This window comes from Manis javanica, chromosome 8 (genome assembly GCF_040802235.1).
Source record: "Manis javanica isolate MJ-LG chromosome 8, MJ_LKY, whole genome shotgun sequence".
Lineage (NCBI taxonomy): Eukaryota > Metazoa > Chordata > Mammalia > Pholidota > Manidae > Manis > Manis javanica.
The window spans coordinates 4,002,753-4,022,629 of record NC_133163.1 but is presented as its reverse complement, the minus strand read 5'-3'; the positions used below and the strand labels follow the sequence as shown (position 1 = coordinate 4,022,629).

General features: G+C 47.4%; 1 protein-coding gene and 1 pseudogene across 1 annotated transcript in view; one reads left to right on the top strand and one right to left on the bottom strand.

The window, feature by feature from the left end:
- Window positions 1-8,912: 8,912 nt before the first annotated feature.
- LOC108391762 (large ribosomal subunit protein eL13 pseudogene) lies at window positions 8,913-13,460 on the bottom strand (annotated as a pseudogene).
- Window positions 13,461-13,731: 271 nt separating this feature from the next.
- PPP2R5C (protein phosphatase 2 regulatory subunit B'gamma) overlaps window positions 13,732-19,877 on the top strand; it is a 124,203-nt gene continuing 118,057 nt past the window's right edge. The window contains 2 exon segments of the mRNA XM_073241848.1: window positions 13,732-13,889; window positions 14,735-14,797. Coding sequence (XP_073097949.1) covers window positions 13,863-13,889; window positions 14,735-14,797 — 90 coding nt within the window. The 5' untranslated portion in view covers window positions 13,732-13,862.

Below are 19,877 nucleotides of genomic sequence, written 5' to 3'. Positions count from 1 at the left end.
TGCATAGAAAAAAACAGGGACTATATACACAAAACATGGACAACGATCATCTTTAAAGGTGGGATTATGAAGTTTGTGAACTTTTCTTTCTCTTGTTTAACCTAGCTTGCCACAGTCTGTGCAATGAAAATTACTGTTGGAGTGAGTTAAATTTTGGTTAAAGGAGAAAAGGTACATGCTCTAAGCAGGCTCCCCACCACGCCAAAGCTAATTCCAGCAGTGGTCTGTGAAACACTTAGAGTAGCTTCATGCTGTTTAGCATCATCTCAGTAACAGAATCAGCCCAAAAGTAATGAGAATATGAAATTATCCAGCTCAATATCAGAGGCAATTTATGATGGAAAAAATAGCCCAAGTCAACTTTGCATCCCACTGGCCAGAGCTACTGTGAAAGCTGCCAACTAGCATTCTGGCTTCCCCATCTTTGCACACTTCCCTCATCCACCAGCCAGTGAGCCTTTCATGGGCTAAGTCAGACTGAATGGCCCCTATCAATTTATGCCTCTGGGCCTTTGCACTGGCTGGTCGTAGACTGCAAAACTCTTTCCTGATGACTTACACGGCTGACTCCCTCTTCAGGTTTCAGTTCCAATTCTACCTTCTCAGAAAAGCCTTCCCTGACCACTGATGGTAAAGTAGCCACCATGTCCCCACAGGCACTCTGTAGTACAAGCCAGCACTGCCCACAGAACTTCCTGTGTTGATGGGAATGTTCTCTATGGATACGGCCCATTGAGGAAGCCACTAGAAACTGGCTGCTGAGCCCTTGAAATGTGACTGGTGTGACTGAATAACTGACTTTTAAGTTTCATTTCATTTTAATTAATTTAAATTGAAATGTCCATGCAGCAAGTGGCTACTATAATGGGCAGCATAGGCTAAACCATGATCCACTTTGTTTTGTTTTTGTTTATAACACTTCAGTATCTCAAAGGATTTCACTCACCTGTTTGCTTGCAAATTCATTGTCAGTCTTTCCCCATTACAATGTAGGTTCCATAGGGGAGGGGTCTGTCTGTTTTCTTCACTGCTACAATCCCAGCTCCAGTCACGCACAGTAGTACAATAAATGATGAACAAGTAACAGGAAAAAAGGCAGACTTCTTAGGTTATCACCTTTACTCTGATGTTTGGTTAGATCCTGTATCATATAGCTATTGCCAAATGTGCTGTGTAACAAAAAATACCCCACAACTCAGTGACTTAAACATCTTTTCATCTCATAGCTTTGCAGGTTCCCTGAGGGTCACAGGACCATCACCTGACCCAGGCTGCACTTGGTGCAGATCACGCCCACAGGTGTGGCCACCTGGGGGTGCTGACCACACAGAGCTGTTGGGAGTGTCTATGCACCAAGGACCATCCTCCTCTGACACCAGCGCCTGGCTTAGGCACATTCTTGCCAAGACAATGGCAGAAGCACAAGGGACAAAGGGAAGCACTCAAGGTCTTCGAAATTTAGGCTTAGGACTGAAACACCTTCATTTCTGCCTCATCCTACTGGCCAACACAAATCCATGGCTGACCCCAGAGTCACAAGGCAGGGACACACACTCCGCCTGCAGTGAAGCGCCTGCAAAATCACATGGCAAAGGCTGGGGATACAGGGCGGAGGGAAGGCTGGGGCCATGAATGCAATCCACCTGTGCACGTGCTGCAGCAATGTGGTCTGCTGTGGCAGAATACCTTTGGCTGGGGAGGCTTAATCAACAGACTCTTATTTCTCACAGTTCTGGAAACCGCTAAGTCCAAGATCAAGGTACCAGCTGATGAGAACCCACTTCCTGGTCTGTTGTGTCCTCACATGGCAGAGAAAGGAAGAGAGAGAGAAAGGAAGCAAGCTCTTGTCTCTCTAAGGCACTGATCCCATCGTGAGGTTGTCACCCTGATGACCTATTTCCCTCTCCAAGGCCCCACCTCCAGATACCATTATGTTAGGGATCAGAGTTTCAGCTTAGGAGCTTGGGGGGATACATACCTTTGATCCACAGCCTAGCCCAGTGGAGGGTCCACAGTATGGACACACAGAGGATGGGTTTGCAGGGGAAGCCAAGGACGGAAGCCTGGCCCCTGGCATCTGGGGAGCAGGCACACATGTAGCTCAGCCAGCGCTGGGGCCTCAGCAGCTGTGACTGTCCCAGCATGTCTGCCCTTTCCAGCCCCTTGGCCCTTTAGCCTCGGCACCTTCCTTCAACCTCAGGACCCTGCCAGCACACCTCCACTTTCCACGTCAGTCAGCTTGGAGGGGCTCCTGATGCCGGAACCAGAGAACCTGAAGCAACACTGGGTGCACGCTTGGGGCAGCGCTCCTTTACAACAAACTGGTAGAGTGCGGAGACCCAGTTCAGACCGTCCCGCTTCTGTCTCAGTGGGAATGGGTCACACGGTCTCCTCCTACATCAGCTGTGCATCAATCAGCGCTACCTAGGTAGGAAAAAAAGATGCAAAGGGAAATTGGGAGAACTAAAGAAAACTTTCTCTTGCTTCAGAATTTTGACTCAAGCCAGCATATGGAGTCATCTTGGAAAAGCAGAGGGCATTGCTGGCTCCAGATGTGTTGCCCCAAAAAAGACACGGGAATGCATAACCTCAAGCAAATCAAACATCAGACAACAAAAATGAGGGAGGTTCTATTTTTAAAAAGGGATGGGGAGCTGTATTCTTTAAAAATGTCAATCTCAAAAAAAGACAAAGGCGGTAAAATTTTCCAGCTTGAAGGAGACTGAAGAGATACGCCAAGCTCAGCCCATACGAGGCCTCAGGCTGGACCCGACGGGAGGGGACAGAGCTCTAGAAGGTCTGATCAGGTCAGCTGGCAAGATGGGAATATGGGAAGCAGTTTCAAGGACTGGATCAATGTAAATTTATGCACTGTGCTTATATAAGAGAGGATTCCTATTCTTAGGACAAACTCAAGTATTTAGGGAGAAAGGACCGTAATATAAGTGACTTACTCTCAAGTGGCTCAAAGAATTATGTGTGGATGGATGGATGGATGGATGGATAGATGGAGAAAGAGAGAGAGAGAATGTAAATGGGGTAAAATGTTAACAGGCAAATCTGAGCAAAGGGTAGAGGGTGTTCCTTATTTTATTTTTGCAAATTTCTATAATTTGGAAAATATTTCCCAATAGGTATTTAAAGGTAAAAAGTTGATGAGATGTTACAGAATGGCTTTGATGGATCAGACTGTAACTAGCTTTTAATATTTCTATCTTGTTTTCAGTGTAAGTCACTTATACACACAAACTATTGATTCAATCAATGGCAGCTGATTTTACGGGTATTGGTGACAGTGATCTTTAAGTATCTACTGACCGCATGCCCAGCGTGTTCATATCTCACTTAAGCCTTACAACAGTCTGGATGGGGGGCTATGATCTTTTCCTGTCTGCACGTGAGCAGGAGGCCCAGCCTCGGCACCCTCTGCAGTCACCCACGGGTCGGTGTGCTCCCGCAGACCCACGCCCATGGCCTGAGGAAAGCAGCAATAGAAACACTTCGCCACTAAAATCTCTGTGAGCCCCAGGAACCCCAGGCAGGAGGCAGCCTTGCTCAGGAACGGGAAGCAGAACAATGCAAGGAGGGGGCCAGGGTCCTCACCCCTCCAGGGAGGGTGCAGAGGCTCCAGCACCCCACTCACATCACCCCTGGGTGTGCACACACTGTGGCTCACAGCCCAGCTGCTGGCAGCGGCAGCCTGGCGACGCCCTCCCCTCTGCGCCTCCCAGGAAGCCTCTCAGGACTCAGAGGGCCTGGTGGGGAAGGCAAGGAAAGAATGGGCAGGTGCCAGAGGGTGCAGAGAGGGCAGGAACAAAGACTTCCCCACCACCACTGCAGCTTTTACTGGATCCCAGACATGACTTGGGGAGCCTGGTGAAAAATGAACATGTGGGACCCCTTGTTCAAAAATATTAATAACTTCAAGGTGATAATGTCTGAGCATTTATCAAAATGTGGGGCCATTTGTCAATATATGGGCCTGGTATAATCCCAGGACACAAACCCATGAAGCCAGCCCTAACCAGCCCCTGGGCTGCCAACTGTGTATAAACTATTTCTCATTTTACAAAAGTCTTCGAGGGGGGCTGTTTTTATATCCACTGAGCTGATGAGGAAGTTGAGCCCCAAGATACTTAAGTGAACAAGGCCTAGCTAGTGGGAGCTCCATAAAAAAATGAATGGGTGAATGAATGAATTGATAAATGGATGAAAGTGGCAGATGGCTCTGACTTCAAAGCCAGCATTGTCTCACTACACCACAAGTTCATGTGAGGGACACCCCTGAGGGCTTTACAAGCTGGTGGGGCCAGAGCTAGTGGAATCCTGGGTCTGACTCCTTCTTCTCACCTTGCTTTATACACAGGTTATTACCCCCTGAGAAACCACAGAAACTCAACCCTGAAAACTTGCTCAAGATACATCAACAGCAAATGGCAGAACTTGGACTCAAGCAGGACCTCCTGTACCAATCCTCAATCCTTCCCACGGATTCAAGCTGCCAGGGCCTGTGGACACCCTTACCAAAGAGCTTACCATATGAGAGACCCTTTTGTCATTAGCCCTAAATCCATTACTGTGAGTTAGACCTCACGGTTTTATAAGCCTGCGTCACATTCTATAAATCCCTGAAATGTATTTTTGAGTGTGAATTTCATATACGGAAAAGCCAAGAGTCACTGTGTGCCAAGTGGGGTAAAGGCGAGACTAATGTCTGAGTTTGTTTTTTCCTGTATAAGAAGAAAACAAACTATGGTAATAAATGACTTTAGAACTTACTATTCCAAAAAAGTTGCTCTAAAACTCTTCTGAGAAAAGCCCATGGTTATAAAAGGCACATACTCTTCCAAAGTGAAGAATTATTCCTCTGAAGGGAAAATTTGTTTGGATATAATAGTTATAACATGGCATTCTTTCTAAAAAGACAGTCTCCTTGAATCGGTAGTCAGAACCTCTCAACAAGTTGGATGGCTTCCCTGGGGAATTCTACCAAACATTTAAAGAAGAACACCAGTCTTGCTCAAACACTTCCAAAAAATTGAAGAGGAAAGAACATTTCAAAATTCACTCTATGGAACTAGCATGACACCAAAGCCAGACAAATACAGTGTAACAAAAGAAAACTTAGACCAAAATCCCTGATGAATACTAGTGCAACAGTCCTCACCAAAATAGTAGCAAAAAGAACTCAACAGCACCTTTCAAAGAGTTCATGCCATGACCAATTGGGATTTCTTCCTGGAATGCAAAGATGGTTCAACATATGAAAATAAGTCGACATAATAAACCACTTAACAGAATATAGGGGAAAAGAACACATGATAGATCAATTGATACAGAAAAGGCATTTGACAAAATTTAACACCTCTTCATGGTGAAAACACTCAACAAACTGAAGAGTAGAATAACTCTTACGTAGCATAAACTACTTCGCGATGATAATGACTATATATATATACATAAAGGCAACAGCTAAAATTATACTTAATGGTGAAAGACAAAATGTTTCCTCCGACATCAGGAACAAGACATGGATAACTGCTTTCACCACTTCTAGTCAACATAATACTTGAAGATCGAACCAGAGTAATTAGGGGAGAAAGAACATCCAAATTGGAAAGAAGTAAAATTATCTGTTTGCAGACAACATGATCTTATATATAGAAAAGCCTAACAATCCCATGTAAACCCCAAAACTGTTTGAACTAACCAATTTATCAGCAAAGTTGCAGGATACAAAAACCAACATACAAAACTCAGTTGTGTTTCTAAAGACTAACAACGAACAATCCAAAAAGGAATGAAGAAAACAATTCCATTCAGAATAACATCAAAAGAATAAAATACTTAAGAATAAATTTAACCAAGGAGGTAAAAGACTTGTACACTAGAAGCCACAAAACATTGCTGAAAAAAATTACAGACACCCTGTGTTTGTGGATTGAAAGGCTTAGCATTGTTAATTATGTTAAAACTACCCAGAGCAAATTACAGATTTAATGCAATCCCTATCAAAATCCCAATAGAATTTTTTGAAGAAACAGGAAAATTCATCTTAAAATTCATATGGAATCTCAAGGGATCCTGAACAGCCAAAGCAATCTTGCAAAGAACAAAGTTGTAGACCTCGTATCACCTTATTTCAAAACATCATACAAAGCTATAGTAAACAGAACAGCATGATACTGGCATAAAGACAAACATATAGAAAATGGGATTGGACAGAGCCCAGAAATAAACCCTCATGTATATGGTCAAATGATTTGCAACCAGGGTGCCACCCACTCAATGGGGAAAGGACAGTCTTTTTAATAAATGGTTTTGGGAAAGCTGGATCCATGTGCAAAAGAATGAATGACCCTTATCTTTACATTATATACAAAGTTAACTCAAAATGGATGAAAGATCTAAACATAAGAGCTAAAACTATAAAACTCTTAGAAGAAAACAGAGGAAATGCCTCATGACATTGTCAATGATTTCTTAGATATGAGACAAAAGCACAGAGAACAAAAAAATGGATAAATTGGACATCAAAATTTTAAACTTCTGTGCATCAAGGGACGCAATAAACAGAATGAAAAGGCAATCTTCAGAATGATAGAAAATATTTTCAAATCACCTATCTGATAACCAGAGTATATAAGGAACTCCTACAACTTAAGAACAACAAAAGAACAAACATCCCAATTAAAACATAGGCAAAGGACTTGACTAGATACTTTTCCAAAGAGGATATACAAAGAGTGAACAAGTGTATGAAAAGAAGCTCAACATCACCAATAATTAGGGAAATGCAAATCAGAACCACAATGAGATATCACCTTATACCAGATAGGTTGGCTACTACCAAAAGAGAAAAAAATAAGTGTTGGTAAGGATGTGAAGAAATTGGAGCCCTTGTGCACTGCTGGGAAACATAAAATGGTGTAGCCTCTACAGTGAACAGTATGGTGGTTCCTCAAAAAATTAAAAATAAAGTTACCGTATGATCCAGCAATTCCGCTTCTGGGTATGCACCCAAAAAGAACTGAAAGCAGGGTCTCAAAGAAATATTTATACACCCACGTTCATCACAGCTTTATTCACAGTAAGCCAGAGGTGGAAGCAACTCAAGTGTCCATCAAGCAATGAATGAATAAACAAAATGTGATATATCCATATGATGGGCTATTATTCAGCTTTAAAAGGGAAGGAAATTCTGACACATGTTACGATAGGGATGGAACCTTGAACACATTATGCTAAGTGAGATAAGCTGGTCACTAATCACATGCAATATGATCCCACTTGTATGAGTACCCATAGTAGTCAAATTCAGAGACAGAAAGTAGAATGGTGCTTCCCAGGCCCTGGGGGAGGGATAATGGGAAGTTGTTTCAGTTTTGTGAAATGCAAAATTCTGGATGTGAATGTGTGAATATACTTAACAGTACTGAACTATACATTTAAAGATGGCTAACATGCTGCTTTATATTATGCATATTTTACCACAAGTAAAAAAATTTTTTGGAAAGGCAGTCTCATTACCTCTCAGATGTAACTGGGATGGCGGCTCAAGCAGAAAGGCAGTCTTCTCGGGTCTCCTAGGATGGAGTTACCTTGAAGGGAATTCTCTCACTAGGGCAGGTGTTGCTCTCATCTTCCTAGGCTGCAGTTGAGGTTTTCACTTTCTCCACATGCAGGGCAGAAAGACAAAGACAACGTGTGTGTGTGTGTGTGTGTGTGTGTGTGTGTGTGTGTGTGTGTGTGTGTGTGTGTGTGTGTGTGTGTGTGTGTGTGTGTGTGTGGTACATTCAGCAAATGTAGAGTTCTGTCTGGATGGAGAATTTTCTTCTAAAATGAAGTCTGTAGACACATTTCCTCTGAAATGAAAGTCTGGCTTTCATGCCCATTGTCTTCTGTGGCACCCACAGTAACCATGGAGGGCAGGAGAAGTTGAATCAAATCAGTTTTACGTGGGTTTTGGCCAGGATTTCCCCACCTCGGCACTGATGACATTTGGGTGGGAGGATCCCGTGCTGTGGGGGCTGCCTTGTACACTGTAGGACATTTAGCAGCATCCTTGGCTTCTACCACGAGATGCCAGTAGCACCCTCCCACCCAGCTGTGACAACCAAGAATACCTGCAGACATTACCAGATGCCTCCTGGGGAGCAAAATCGCCCTAGTTTGAGAACCATTGGTTTGGAGGGTATGAGCCAAGGTCACAGTGAGTCTGCACATAAATCTGAGTCCTCTAATTCCGAACCTTCAATTCCTCCACAATACCAGTGATTCTCCACAGAAGGCCCCTGGAGAGCCACCCCCACCCCCCAACCCCCGCCTTCTCTGCCGCCCTCCGTGCCCTGGAGCAGGACGTCCAGGGAGCACCTCACTGGCTCCCTCACCCTCTGGGAGGCACTGGGGGAAGCGGGTGGCTGGAGTGTTTACTCCCCTCCCCCACCTCCCTCCCTACCATGCTCTGACGGCGACTCTGCCAGCCTCTGGGAGCAGCGCTGCCTTCCTCCACCCAGTTGGCATAGGAATGGAAAATTCATTTATTTCCAGTTAGAACTTCTTGACTGAGCCGTCATTTCCTGCCTGTTAAAACCAATAACCCCAAACTTAGGACAAGAACTCAAATTGAACCCATGAGCATGCTGCAATTACTTACCAACGCCTTGCCTTCCAGCAGGCATTCTGCTGCCCCCTCCCTTTGAACGTGCCCCCCTCTCTTGGACACCTTGGATCCTGGGGGTCTAATGCTCTTAGGGTCATCTGCTTTCTCCACCTCGCATTATTTCTATCCTGTCTGATCTCCTCCGCTGGACTTAGGCATTTGGGAAGGAATAAAGGGGGATTGTATTTCACCCTAACTATATTTTGTATAGTCTCCCATTTTTATCAATACTAAGATACATAATTTATTAAAATATTTTTTAGAACTTTCATAGATTGTTTTAGAACCATCTATGAAACTTCAAGTTTGAGACCCTTCATAGATTTCTCACCTCCTGGGTTTTACAGGGAAATTACTCCAGGCATGTTCTGCATGATTGAGGAGTGTGTTTTCCCAGTTGGTGGGGCTGACTGGCTCATGGCATTTACCAAAGCTCTTCAGGGTCCAAGGAAGAGCCTTTTCTCAGTCACTCAGAGCTTTCCAGGTGCCCTTCCTTGAGGCGGTGTCTTTGGTTGTTTCCTCGGAGGCTCAGAACTGAAGAGCAGCTCACATCAAATCATTGTCCACTTGGTGACAATTAACCTTACTGAGTGCTTGTTACATGCTAGACACTGGGCTCAGCACGTTTTACACGGATATTTCATTTTGATGTAATCTTATGTGAACTTATTCCCCACTCCTCCACCCCAAATCTGCAGGCAAATTTGCAGTGTGTGAATAAACAAATCTGAATTCAACAAGTGTTTAATGACATTTCAGTGGAAATGAAGTGAGGAAAGGGGGGAATAAAGGAGTTAATTTCTAGGGTGGAGAAGGCCTCAGGTGCACCCCTGAAAAAGTTACCGAACAGTCCAGCCCATGAACAGCCACTCGCCAGGAGAGGTGAGGTGTAGGGGCTGGCACCTGGTGGGGCTAGCGACGTGGACAGAGCTGGGGCAACGTGGGACTTGTAAGCACACCCCAGGCTGAGAGGGAGACAACAGCCAAAGAAAGGCAGCAGAAGGTCAGAGAACAGTCTGAGATGTCTGGCCAAACCACAGACGCAATGGAATCAGTCTCTTCAACAAACGCTAGGCACTGGGAAACACAGAACGCCTAAGACATGATAACTACCCCAGAAAGCTGAGCCAAAAGTCCGAGTATGCAGGATTGCCTCGGTGCCCAGAGAGCCCAGCTGGGCAGAAGGACATGAAGAAGCCCAAGCCCACAGGCTGGAGTCCAGAGGGCCAAGGGAGGAGCGTTCTGGCTCATGGTGACCAAAGTGGCAGCACGTCAGGCTGGGCTGGGACTAACCTCAGAGGAGACTGGGAGGGCAGGGCTGCTGTATCCTAGGCATCTTTAGAGACAGGCCAGGGGAAGAGCTCCTGAGAGCAGATGCAGGAAGGGGAGCCACAGCTAACTCTGGATCAAGGGCCATCTTCTCTCTGCCCTGCTTTAAGCACCACTTCTGCTCCCCAGAGTGAGGCTGCAGGACTCCGCGGGTCTGTGGCTGCAGTGCGACCAAAGACCCAGGTCCTCTCTGATCCTCCAGAGAGGCCTCAGGGGCATAAATGAAGCAGTCTACTGCACAGAGCGGAGGGAGACATGGAAAGAGCATTTCTAGTTACTGAGGGCCATCTCAGAAGAGTGTCTCCGAAGGGTGAGGGTCTGAAGAAAAGGGGTTTGGCGTGATAGGGGCAGTGCCTTTATGAATCTGGACGATGGGGCATCTCAGAAGAGGTAACTCTCAGGCAATGGACACATGCTCACACACACACGGGTATGAACACAGACACGCACTCTCCATATCCCACTGATGGCCTATTTTGAATCCCTTCTTTTGAGAGCAGAAGCTACATGTGTCTTTAGTGTTCCCATAAATGCCACAGCAGACAGGACACTGCACTATACCCAGCGTCCTCTGTGGACACTGAGACTGTGCACTATGGGATGGCCCTCTCTAATGCAGGCAAATGAACATTAGTTCAATTGCCAGTGAGGAACACATGTGCCTGGGGATGGTGGTGATGCCCAGTTCTCTAGCCACTATGGTTTCAAGGTCAATGGACAGTAACTAGCCAGCTTTTCTGGTGTCATGCCTCTATACATTCCCTTAAACTGAAATTGACTTGATATATACCTGACGTGACACTATCCTGAGTGGCAGATCTGTATTTCCACTTGCCAACTAAGACAGCTCTCCCAGCATGCTGCATATGCAGCTAAAACTCAGCATGTCTCAAAACTGAAATCATGTTCCCTCAAGAACTTGCTGTCCACTTGCATCCCCTCCTCATTACTGTGCTGCCCAAACTACATAAAGGCATCAGCCTTTTACCCTCGGTTCTGGCTCTCTCCTGCCTGAGCAACTCTACCTCCTGGGTGTGTGTGATCCTTTCTCCTGTCAGCCAGAAAGATGCCTCATTGGCATGCACCTGGACCATAACTAGATCCTGGTTGCTCTTCTGGCCTCCTACTTTGACCCCCATCCCAGTGTTCCTGTCACGAATATCTTCTAAAGTGCAAATGTGAGCACGTCACTCTCCAGCTTCATATCCTTCCGTGAGCCTGAATTGCATTCAAAAAGAAGTCCCATTTCTTGGCAAGGCCTGCTGGCATCTTAGCAAGACTTTGCTCTTGCACTTTTTTTTTTTAATCACAAGTTGCCAGTGGCCGTCTAGTTTTTCCTTGGCCCTTTTTGCCCAGAGGTTTGGCACGGGCCGTATGAAGGCTGCTGAAGGCCTTGAAGGTCCTCTCCTCCTCTGTGATGACTCTGCCTTCACCTTCTTGCACATGTTCCCTATAGGCATGCCTGATCCTGTCAGCTGGGTGGCCAACTTGAGTTCTTCAGTAGAGCCGTCTCCCTTCTTGGGGACTGAGGGCTTCCTGAGAAAGAAGATGAGCTTGAAGCAGTAATCCTTCAGCCACTGCATGTCAGCCTGCAGGAACTCAGCGGACTTGTTCCGACTCCTGAAATCCACTGAGATCCCAGTGGTCCATGCCACCTTCTTGTGGGTGCTCCTCCAAGCTGAAGCGCCTGCCCGCTTGCACTGTGGTGTGGTACTGCACCATAGGGCCCCTCACGATGGCCCAGATGGTCCAACATAGGGCACGAGGCCCTGCGTGTGCCTTGGCTTGCCAGGCCTTGTGTTTGAGTATCTTCAGCACAGGCTGGACAAACCATGTCCTGTGGAAGTGCAACTTCAGGATCATGCCATTCCACTGGGGGCCATGGCTGCTGCCTACGGGCCTCCCCCCGAGTAAGAGGAGCAAGTGGTAAGGATGCTCCTGCACTCTTCAATCTGGCCATGACAAAATGCTCCTGTGCGGTGCATTCTCTCTCACGCTTCCAAGCCAGACCACTCTCACCCCAGTCCTTGCAGATGTGTCACATGTAGTGTCCTGACTGGTTTCCTTCTATTTCCACCCAGAGAACATGGAGTGCTTGAGGACAAAGGCAGTGACTTGTTCACCACGGAATCCCTTGCACCATACTTTACACATAGCAGGTATCCAACAAATGTCTGTTGAATGAATAAATGATATGCAACACTGCATCGGGGGCTATAACACAGGGCTACCGGCAGCGTAGACTTGTCTTGGTGAAGCCCCTCAGCCCTCTTCATGGTCCATGGTCACAAACGCAGAGTTTCAGAATTACTCTTCTTTGATAAGGCTTTATACTGGGTTTATTGATAGAATAATCTTAACTTTTAAATGTTATTAAATTAAATAGGGGCATTGGTCTACTCCTCATGCTTTTTAACTATGTTCTGGAGAAACTATTAACCCAGTTAACAGACCAATCAAAAGTCATTTCTTCTGCACAAATAGCTGTTTGAAGCTGTATGGTTTACCTAAAGATACTCGTCTAAAGGCACTGAGACACCTGCGGGTAGAACTTAACTTTCAGGACCTCCCACGACACTCACTTTAGGTCTTTTTTATCTTCTACCTTTTAGTTTTCCCTTTGCAGATGCAGCATATAACTGAAAATGCTTTGCCTGGCAATTTTCAAGAGCGAAAGCTGGGGCCTAAGAGAACACCACGATTTCTAAGTACCCAGTTATGATCCAGCTCCTTAATAACCGCGGTGAGACACCAGTGCTTCTCACAAGTGAAATCCCTTCACCCCTAGAGTTTTACTACCCAAAGCGCTTCTGCAGTCTCAATGCCTGTCATTAGGGTCTCCAATTGTTCTTGCCACTGCACGGACTGCGGAGTTACTGTATCAAAGTTAACCACCTTCCCTTGGAGAACGCCTCTCCCAGAACTAGTCAGGCTGAAATCACGTGACTCCCGATCAGCTTGCAGAGGTTTATGATCAAGACAAATTAAAGAATAAAATAAAATGCCATTGGTGCAGCTGGAGCCTGGTCTGGGGCGACCTCGGTGGGCGGAGCCTAACACGAGGAGGCGGTCCGGGAGGTGGGCGGAGCCTAACGAGGGGGACACCCCCCCCTGGTAGGCGGAGCCTGGAGGACCCAGCGAAACCGCTGCTCGCCTAGCTCCCAGGCCTCCTCAGCCGTTCCCGTGCGCCGGCGTCTTCGAACTCCGCGAGAGCCGAGGCGGCAAGGGGCCGAGGCCTGGAGACCTCCTTCCGCGCCGGGCCGCCTGCAGAAGTTGCTGCCATCCGTTTCAAACGCACCTTTGCACGTTTCGGCTGCCCCCTGCTCTCTGCGTCCCGCACTCCACTGCGGACGCCGGCCTTGTCGCCGCAAGTGCAGTTCATGCCTAAACTCGGCTCGGCTCTTCCGGCCGCTCCCCGCCGCCAGGCCGAAGGGTTCTGAGAGTCGGGACGCTGCAGGGCACCCGCGGTGTGAGCGCGGCCTTGCCCAGAGGGCGGGGATGCGTGGGGGGTAAGGGAGCGTTAGGGCACTTGAGGGCGTCTCGGCCAATGGCGAGGCGACAGAGGCGGTGGGGCGGGGCCCATAAAGGGGCGAGCCCGGGGTGCGCGGGCGACAGGCGGGGCGGGGACTGCGGGAGGGGCGGGGGCAGGGACAGGGGCGGGGCGGAGAGACGCCGCTGCCGCCGCGGCTGCCGCCGCAGCCTCTGGGAACCTGAAGAAGGGGAAGCGCGAGCGAGCGGACGACTCATTCCCCGGGCGGCGGCGGCGGCGGCGGCGGCAGCGGCGGCGGTGGCCGGTAGGGGGCACCACGGCCGGGGCGGGGGCGCTGTTGCTGCGGGGGGCAGGCGGCCGCGGCGGCGGCCCGCACCAGCCATGCCGAATAAAAACAAGAAGGAGAAAGTGAGTCCGGGCTCGGGCCGCCGGATGGGAGGGGCTGCCGCGCGGGGAACTGCCCCGGGGCTGCACGCGGCGCGCCTCCGGGGGGCACAGTCCCGGAGCGGGGGCGGAGGCGGGGGCGGGACGGGGCGGGCAGGGTTCGGGCCGGGGTCCCTGCGCGGCGGGCATGGGGAGCGGGGGCGGCGGGGGCGCCCGCCCGGGCTGCCCGCGGGCCTGAGGGGGCAGGTGCGGCTGCGGAGGTGGTTGACCCAGCTTCGCAGCCGCCCGGAGGGGGACCCGGGGGCCGTGCCGGCGTCTGGAGGGGCCGCCCGGGAGAGAGGGGCCGATGGAGCCCGCTCAGTGCTGAGGGGGGACAGGCTGCTCTCCGGAGGGACGCGCCGGGCCTCGGAAATACTATTATTATCCCGGGTGGCGCGTTGATGGCTGTGAGTGCGCTGCGCTCGCATCTGGGGGCTGGTACGTGTTGGCTTCAGGGGGAGCTCTGCAGCGGCCGGGATCACCCCAGAAATCCTGCTCGCAGGGTCTAGGGTGGGAAGGAAAAAAGGGATGTGGGTCTTTCAAAATGCCGAGGGCACTATGTAAATTTGGGTGTATCTGCTTCCGCTGAAAGTTTTCAACGCCAGATACATATAACGAAAACAAGGAGAATCTGAATTTGGGGGGTGGGAGGGTCGCCTCGCAATGTTGCACCTTTAAACAATATGATGAGTGTCTTGATGGTGTTGATTGAAACTATCAACAGCCCTAGTCCAGTTGTTTAAGTCAATCTTCAAACCGCTTTTTGGTTTATCTGATGTCTAGAGTCTAAAAATTGAGAAGCTTAATCGATTCTGTTTTTTATTTCCCAGGAATCACCAAAAGCAGGGAAAAGTGGAAAAAGTTCCAAAGAAGGACAAGATATAGAATCAGAGGTAACTGTTCTCAAATACTTTACTTTTTCTCATGAATACCTTATAATTTAGGATTGAAAAACTGAGGGTGGTAAAACCCAGGGTCTCCTAAAACGGATGAGGTTTTTTTCTAGTGTCTTTTATAACCCTCAGTTTTAGTTATTTAGGCTCTTCTTATTTGGCCTTGGGGAAATAAGAATGTTTTTATGAAAGTTGTGCATGTCTGTATTTTTAAGGTCATCTGCCCCACCTCAAACCGAGCAGCGCCCTGCAGAGACTGGTTTCATGGGCTCCCTTGGCTGTAGCTGCCCGGGTCCTCTGGCTCCTGGTCCTTCCCCTTGCTTTCTTTGCAAGCAGCAGGGTCCCTCCCTCAGGGGCTCATTCTCCTTCCACCAGGCTGGCTTTCCTATCTGCAGCCTTCGCTGCTGGCATCCTGCACTAGTAGCCCCTTTTCTCTGTTGCTGTCTGATTCCCTTAGCCTCTTTCCCCAGTAATGGTGGGATAGTTAAGTCTATCTGGTGTTGGTATTTTTATACCATCTTCCATCATGTTTGTCCCTCTCTCTGTGTTGGCCAGTTCTGACTTCGTTTGCTGCTTGACTTTGTGCCCCTTGAGGAACAGGTGGATACTCAGTGAGGCTGCTGCCTGGTGGGGCTGAGGATGGTCTGCAGTGCGTCTGAGCTTTGAGTGCATCTGCCGAGCCAGCACTTCACTTGACCTTGTCATTCTGTGGAAGTTGTTGAATTAGAGCCCCTTGGGCCAAGGGTCAGGGGCCGGGTGGACCCAGGCAGAGCTGATAGGCCCTGGTGAATTGTTATTAGCAGAGAAGCTGCTTCATTTAGTGTCATGTCCTCCAGGGCTGGATCTTTGAGTTCCCTGCTCTTATCACAGATGACATTAATTTGCAAGTGTCAGGCCCCTTCCTGTAAACCGCATTAAGAGTTCAGTTCTGTCAGGGAAACACAGTTAACTGCGATTCTCCACAGAAGCCTTTTTTTCTTGGTCCCAGGTTATCTTTCCCTTATCATTTGGCGTGTCCTAAGCCTCCCTCCTCAGCAGGTGGTTTATTCCAACAAATATGTTGCCCTTCGCAAAGTAAAAAGCAGACATCCAGAGGCTCCTAGGCATCAGTAGCTAGGGATGATTTGTGCCAGTCTCTCCCTGCCCTGCCGTTTCCGCGATCAGGTTTTACCGTGGCATGCTGGCATTTGACTTCTCTCTTCTGTCAGTCTTTAGACTAAATTGACCAAGATGAAATGTAGCAGCTGTGCAAGGTGTGTGCTTTTCCTTTCTTTTTATTGATATTTCACTAAGACTGCTAAGACTTCCCGGTGCTTCCACAAACCTTTCTCGCTCACATAACCTGTTTCTTCTCACTGTTAGTGTTTCAAACGAACGTCAGTGTGTATGGTTCACTTACTCCCATTTTAGCGGAAAGAGCCAGGCTGTAAGGATGGATAATGTTAACCTGAGAAATGTTAATTCAAAGATACTGAAACCACTAATATGTAAAAGACATGCTTGTAAGGTGCATTGGGTTCCTGGAGAGACTGTCAGTTGCGTAAGACTTGCGGAGTGGCCTGCAGTGTCTGAGCGTGATGCCCCTCCTTGTCTTTTTGTATTTTTTTTCTAGTGCTACTAAGAGCTGGAGCTACAGAGCTTGAAATTGCCACTGCAAAGTACTGAAATGTTGGGCCCTTCACTCTTCCTCATAAGGATACCAGAGGCAACATGGCAGATAAAGCCTGACAGTTGGCAGATCGCTGTGTCATTTGCTTTACAGGGATACACGCTGAGGCACTTTGGTTCACCTGAACTTTGGGCTGACCCTTCCTTTTTTATTGCTGCTGTTCTCTCCTCCGTCTTCATCTCACTCAGCACTGCTCGTTCCACCCACTTACCAAATATGATTGACTCATACAGGTGAATTAAACCATTATTGCACACCCTTTTCTCTCCTGTCTCTCAGCGTTACTCTGAACTTGAGTATCTGAACCTGAACAATTTAAATCAGTTTGCTATTCCCATGCTGCTTTTCAACCCTTTTTAGCGTCACGTCACCTTCGCCTCCAGCCCTGGCTCAGGTTCCCCTGTGAACTCATCTCTGTCAGGACAGTTACCACATTCGGGGCTGCAAAGCCCAAGGGGCATGCAGAACAGGTGCCCAACAGGGCAGAGTAGCCAGATTTGGGGAATAATACCAACAGAGAAAAGGGCAAAGCACTTGGCCTACAGTTAGTTGACTTAATACACCACCTCAAGTGTGGGAAAGTCCTTACACTAAAATCCCAGCTGGCTATAACCTAGTGCCACTGAAAACAGAGCACGTGGCTTCCATTGCAGAATGCTTTTTGGTTTTAGAAGAGGGAACATTTCATGGCATGGGTTTTTAGTAAGGAAGGTGAGGTCCTGTGGTAAAGGATAGAGTGGCATAGGGGAAAGTATTTCAGCCAGGGCTTAGATAATAAAAACGCTGACTTAAACAGCATCACCTAACTTCAGGGCCTTGTTTCCTCATCTCTGAAATGACTTGGTGAGTGTCAGATTTGGCCGTTTTTAACTTTATGGGCTAGATTATGGGCAACCCCTCTTGAAAGGAGTAGTCCCTGGAAGATGTATGGCAAAATATATCTTTCAGTGTAACACAATACCGCTAAAGTTCGTAACTGCTACTGCCTAACTTTTGCCTTTATCTAGAAATTTCTGCTCCTTAAATGATGTGTATTGGTTTTTTTTTTTCTCTTCTTTCAAAATTAGAAAGTTTAGATTTGATTTGCTTATGCATGTGTGTCCTGGAATTAAAAGTTTCTGCCCAGTACCTACTGCTGGTTTATGTCATAGCACACGTTAAAGGAGTAAGGCCGCAAATGGTCTCCCGGGTAACTCAGAGCTGGAGAACTCTGGCAGCTGACAGGAAGGACACACCTCTGAGCTGTAACATTCGGATCTGTGGACACCTACCAAGGCACGTTTGATGAATATTTAGACTCTTAATAAATTGTTCAGAGATTCCTAAAGTCCATTTTTGGAGGATCAGACCATGCAGTGGTATTTTTTGTAGTAGTTGTTGTTTTAACTTGTGTACTAGGTGCAGAGTCATATTTTAAGAAGGGTTAATGCTTTCCATAAAATGATTTGCTTCAAGCACATTAAAGGTCATTTGCACGGTGTTTTCCAGTCATGTATTTTATGTATCTTGCTCAGCTTAGTTTTGTTTGAAAGTCTCTACAGCAACTCTTAGATAATATCTGTTGCTGGAAAGAAAACTGAACAATTCTCTCCAACTTGTTAGCTTATTTGGATACCTTCTGCCTTTAGTACTAACTTGTTCCTCTTTATAGTCCCTTGACATTTCCCTACCACCCACCCTGGTGCTGCGGAGCCAGGCAGCTGGCTGAGGCCAATAGGTGTAGGTGGTGGACTCATGTTTTAGATATTAAAACTGAAATTTTAAATATATTTATAAATTCATCTAATAATAACACCTATCACATGTTAACATAAGTAACATTTTGTGAAAAATATCTTTCCAAAAAAAATTGTTTTGACTTCCTAGTCACTTGTCTTGGTAGCAGAAGTTATAACCTGCATGAGTTGGAGGACAGTGAACCTCATTTTGCTGGGATGTATCTTCTAGGGAGGCGGCCACGATACTCACCGCCTGAGCAGAGAGTCCCCAACTCATCTTTCAAACACCAACAGCCACTGTCCATGGGCTGAATTCACTGGGGGCCTCGTTTTCCATCATTCTCTTCCCAACTTTCTTCGATAGCAGCTCTAAAGTAGACTCCCATGAAACTAACAGAGGGCCCAAAGGAATCGTGCTTAAATTTTTTTTAATTCATGTGCAGTTATGACATAGGAAATGGAATTCCCTGCTTTGAATTGCCACATCTTGGCACACTCTTCCCCGTCACTCTGCGTCATCTTTGCCCAGAGCCCAGGTGTTTAGGAAAGTTGGCGCCCTGCAAAGGCGCTCCTCAGCTGCGGGTTGGAGGGCAGTTGAGTTAGGAGGAGGTGCCTTGAGCGTCCTACCCTGAGGGTCATGAGGAAGCAGTTCGTTCATCCCTGAGCTGTTCCCTTTCCAGGGCCCATTCCTGTCCCGTGCGAGCAGCTGGACGCTCAGTGGCCCCCAAGCGCCTCATGTGAGATCGGCTGCTCTCAGCAGGCACTGCACCCTCAGCATGGGCATTGTGCATGGGAGGGCCCACCACATCCCCATGGGGCTGTCCTGGTCCTGTGCACTGTAGGGAGTTCAGTGTCCACCCCTTCCAACTGTGACAACCAAAAGTGTCCTCCAGACATTGCCAAAAAGGCCCCTGTGGGACCACGCTCTAGGAAGACTGCTCCACAAAGTATGTACATGTGCTTACAAATCATGCCTGGCACACGTCTGTCTGGGCATATTTCCTTCCTTTAGGATAGCAGTGCTCCAACAAAGGGGGCATCCGCACCCCTTCACACTCTTTACAGTTGTAGCTGTCTGGTGTTTTTCATATTAGAAGTAAAACTGAAAATTTTTACATGCTCATTAATTCACCTAATAACAGTAACACATATAAGCACAGATAGCATGTTTTTATGAGAAATAACTTTACAAAAATTCACTGAGAAAAAAAAGCAGTGCTCCGTGTTTTTGCAAATCTCTTCAAGGTCTGGCCTCATGGAGGAGAGCCGGCTTCTCCAGTCTGCTCCTGCATGCACTCTGTTTTGATACCACATGTCTTGTAGCCTGTGAAAAATTGACATAATAATGACTATAAAGGCAAGTCATATCTTAGTATTATCAGAAAACGCAGCAGACCCCAGGAAGGCGTACCATATGGGGGTCCCCAGGCTGCACTTTAAGAGCTGTTGTAGAATACTCTTCTAATCCTCTTTACTGCCTATCTGAATCCTTTTATGTTTTTAGCTCCAACTTAGGTTCATTCATTCTGAAATTTAAGGGAAGCTTTTTCTCATCATTCTGGACCATATTTTTTCCATCTTATAAATTTGAATAGCAGTTATTTGATCTGTCAATTATTTGTCATTCATACTGTCCGGACAACCTTTGTTTCCCTAATTTGCCTCCCTAACTAGATGTCCTTGAGGACAGTGA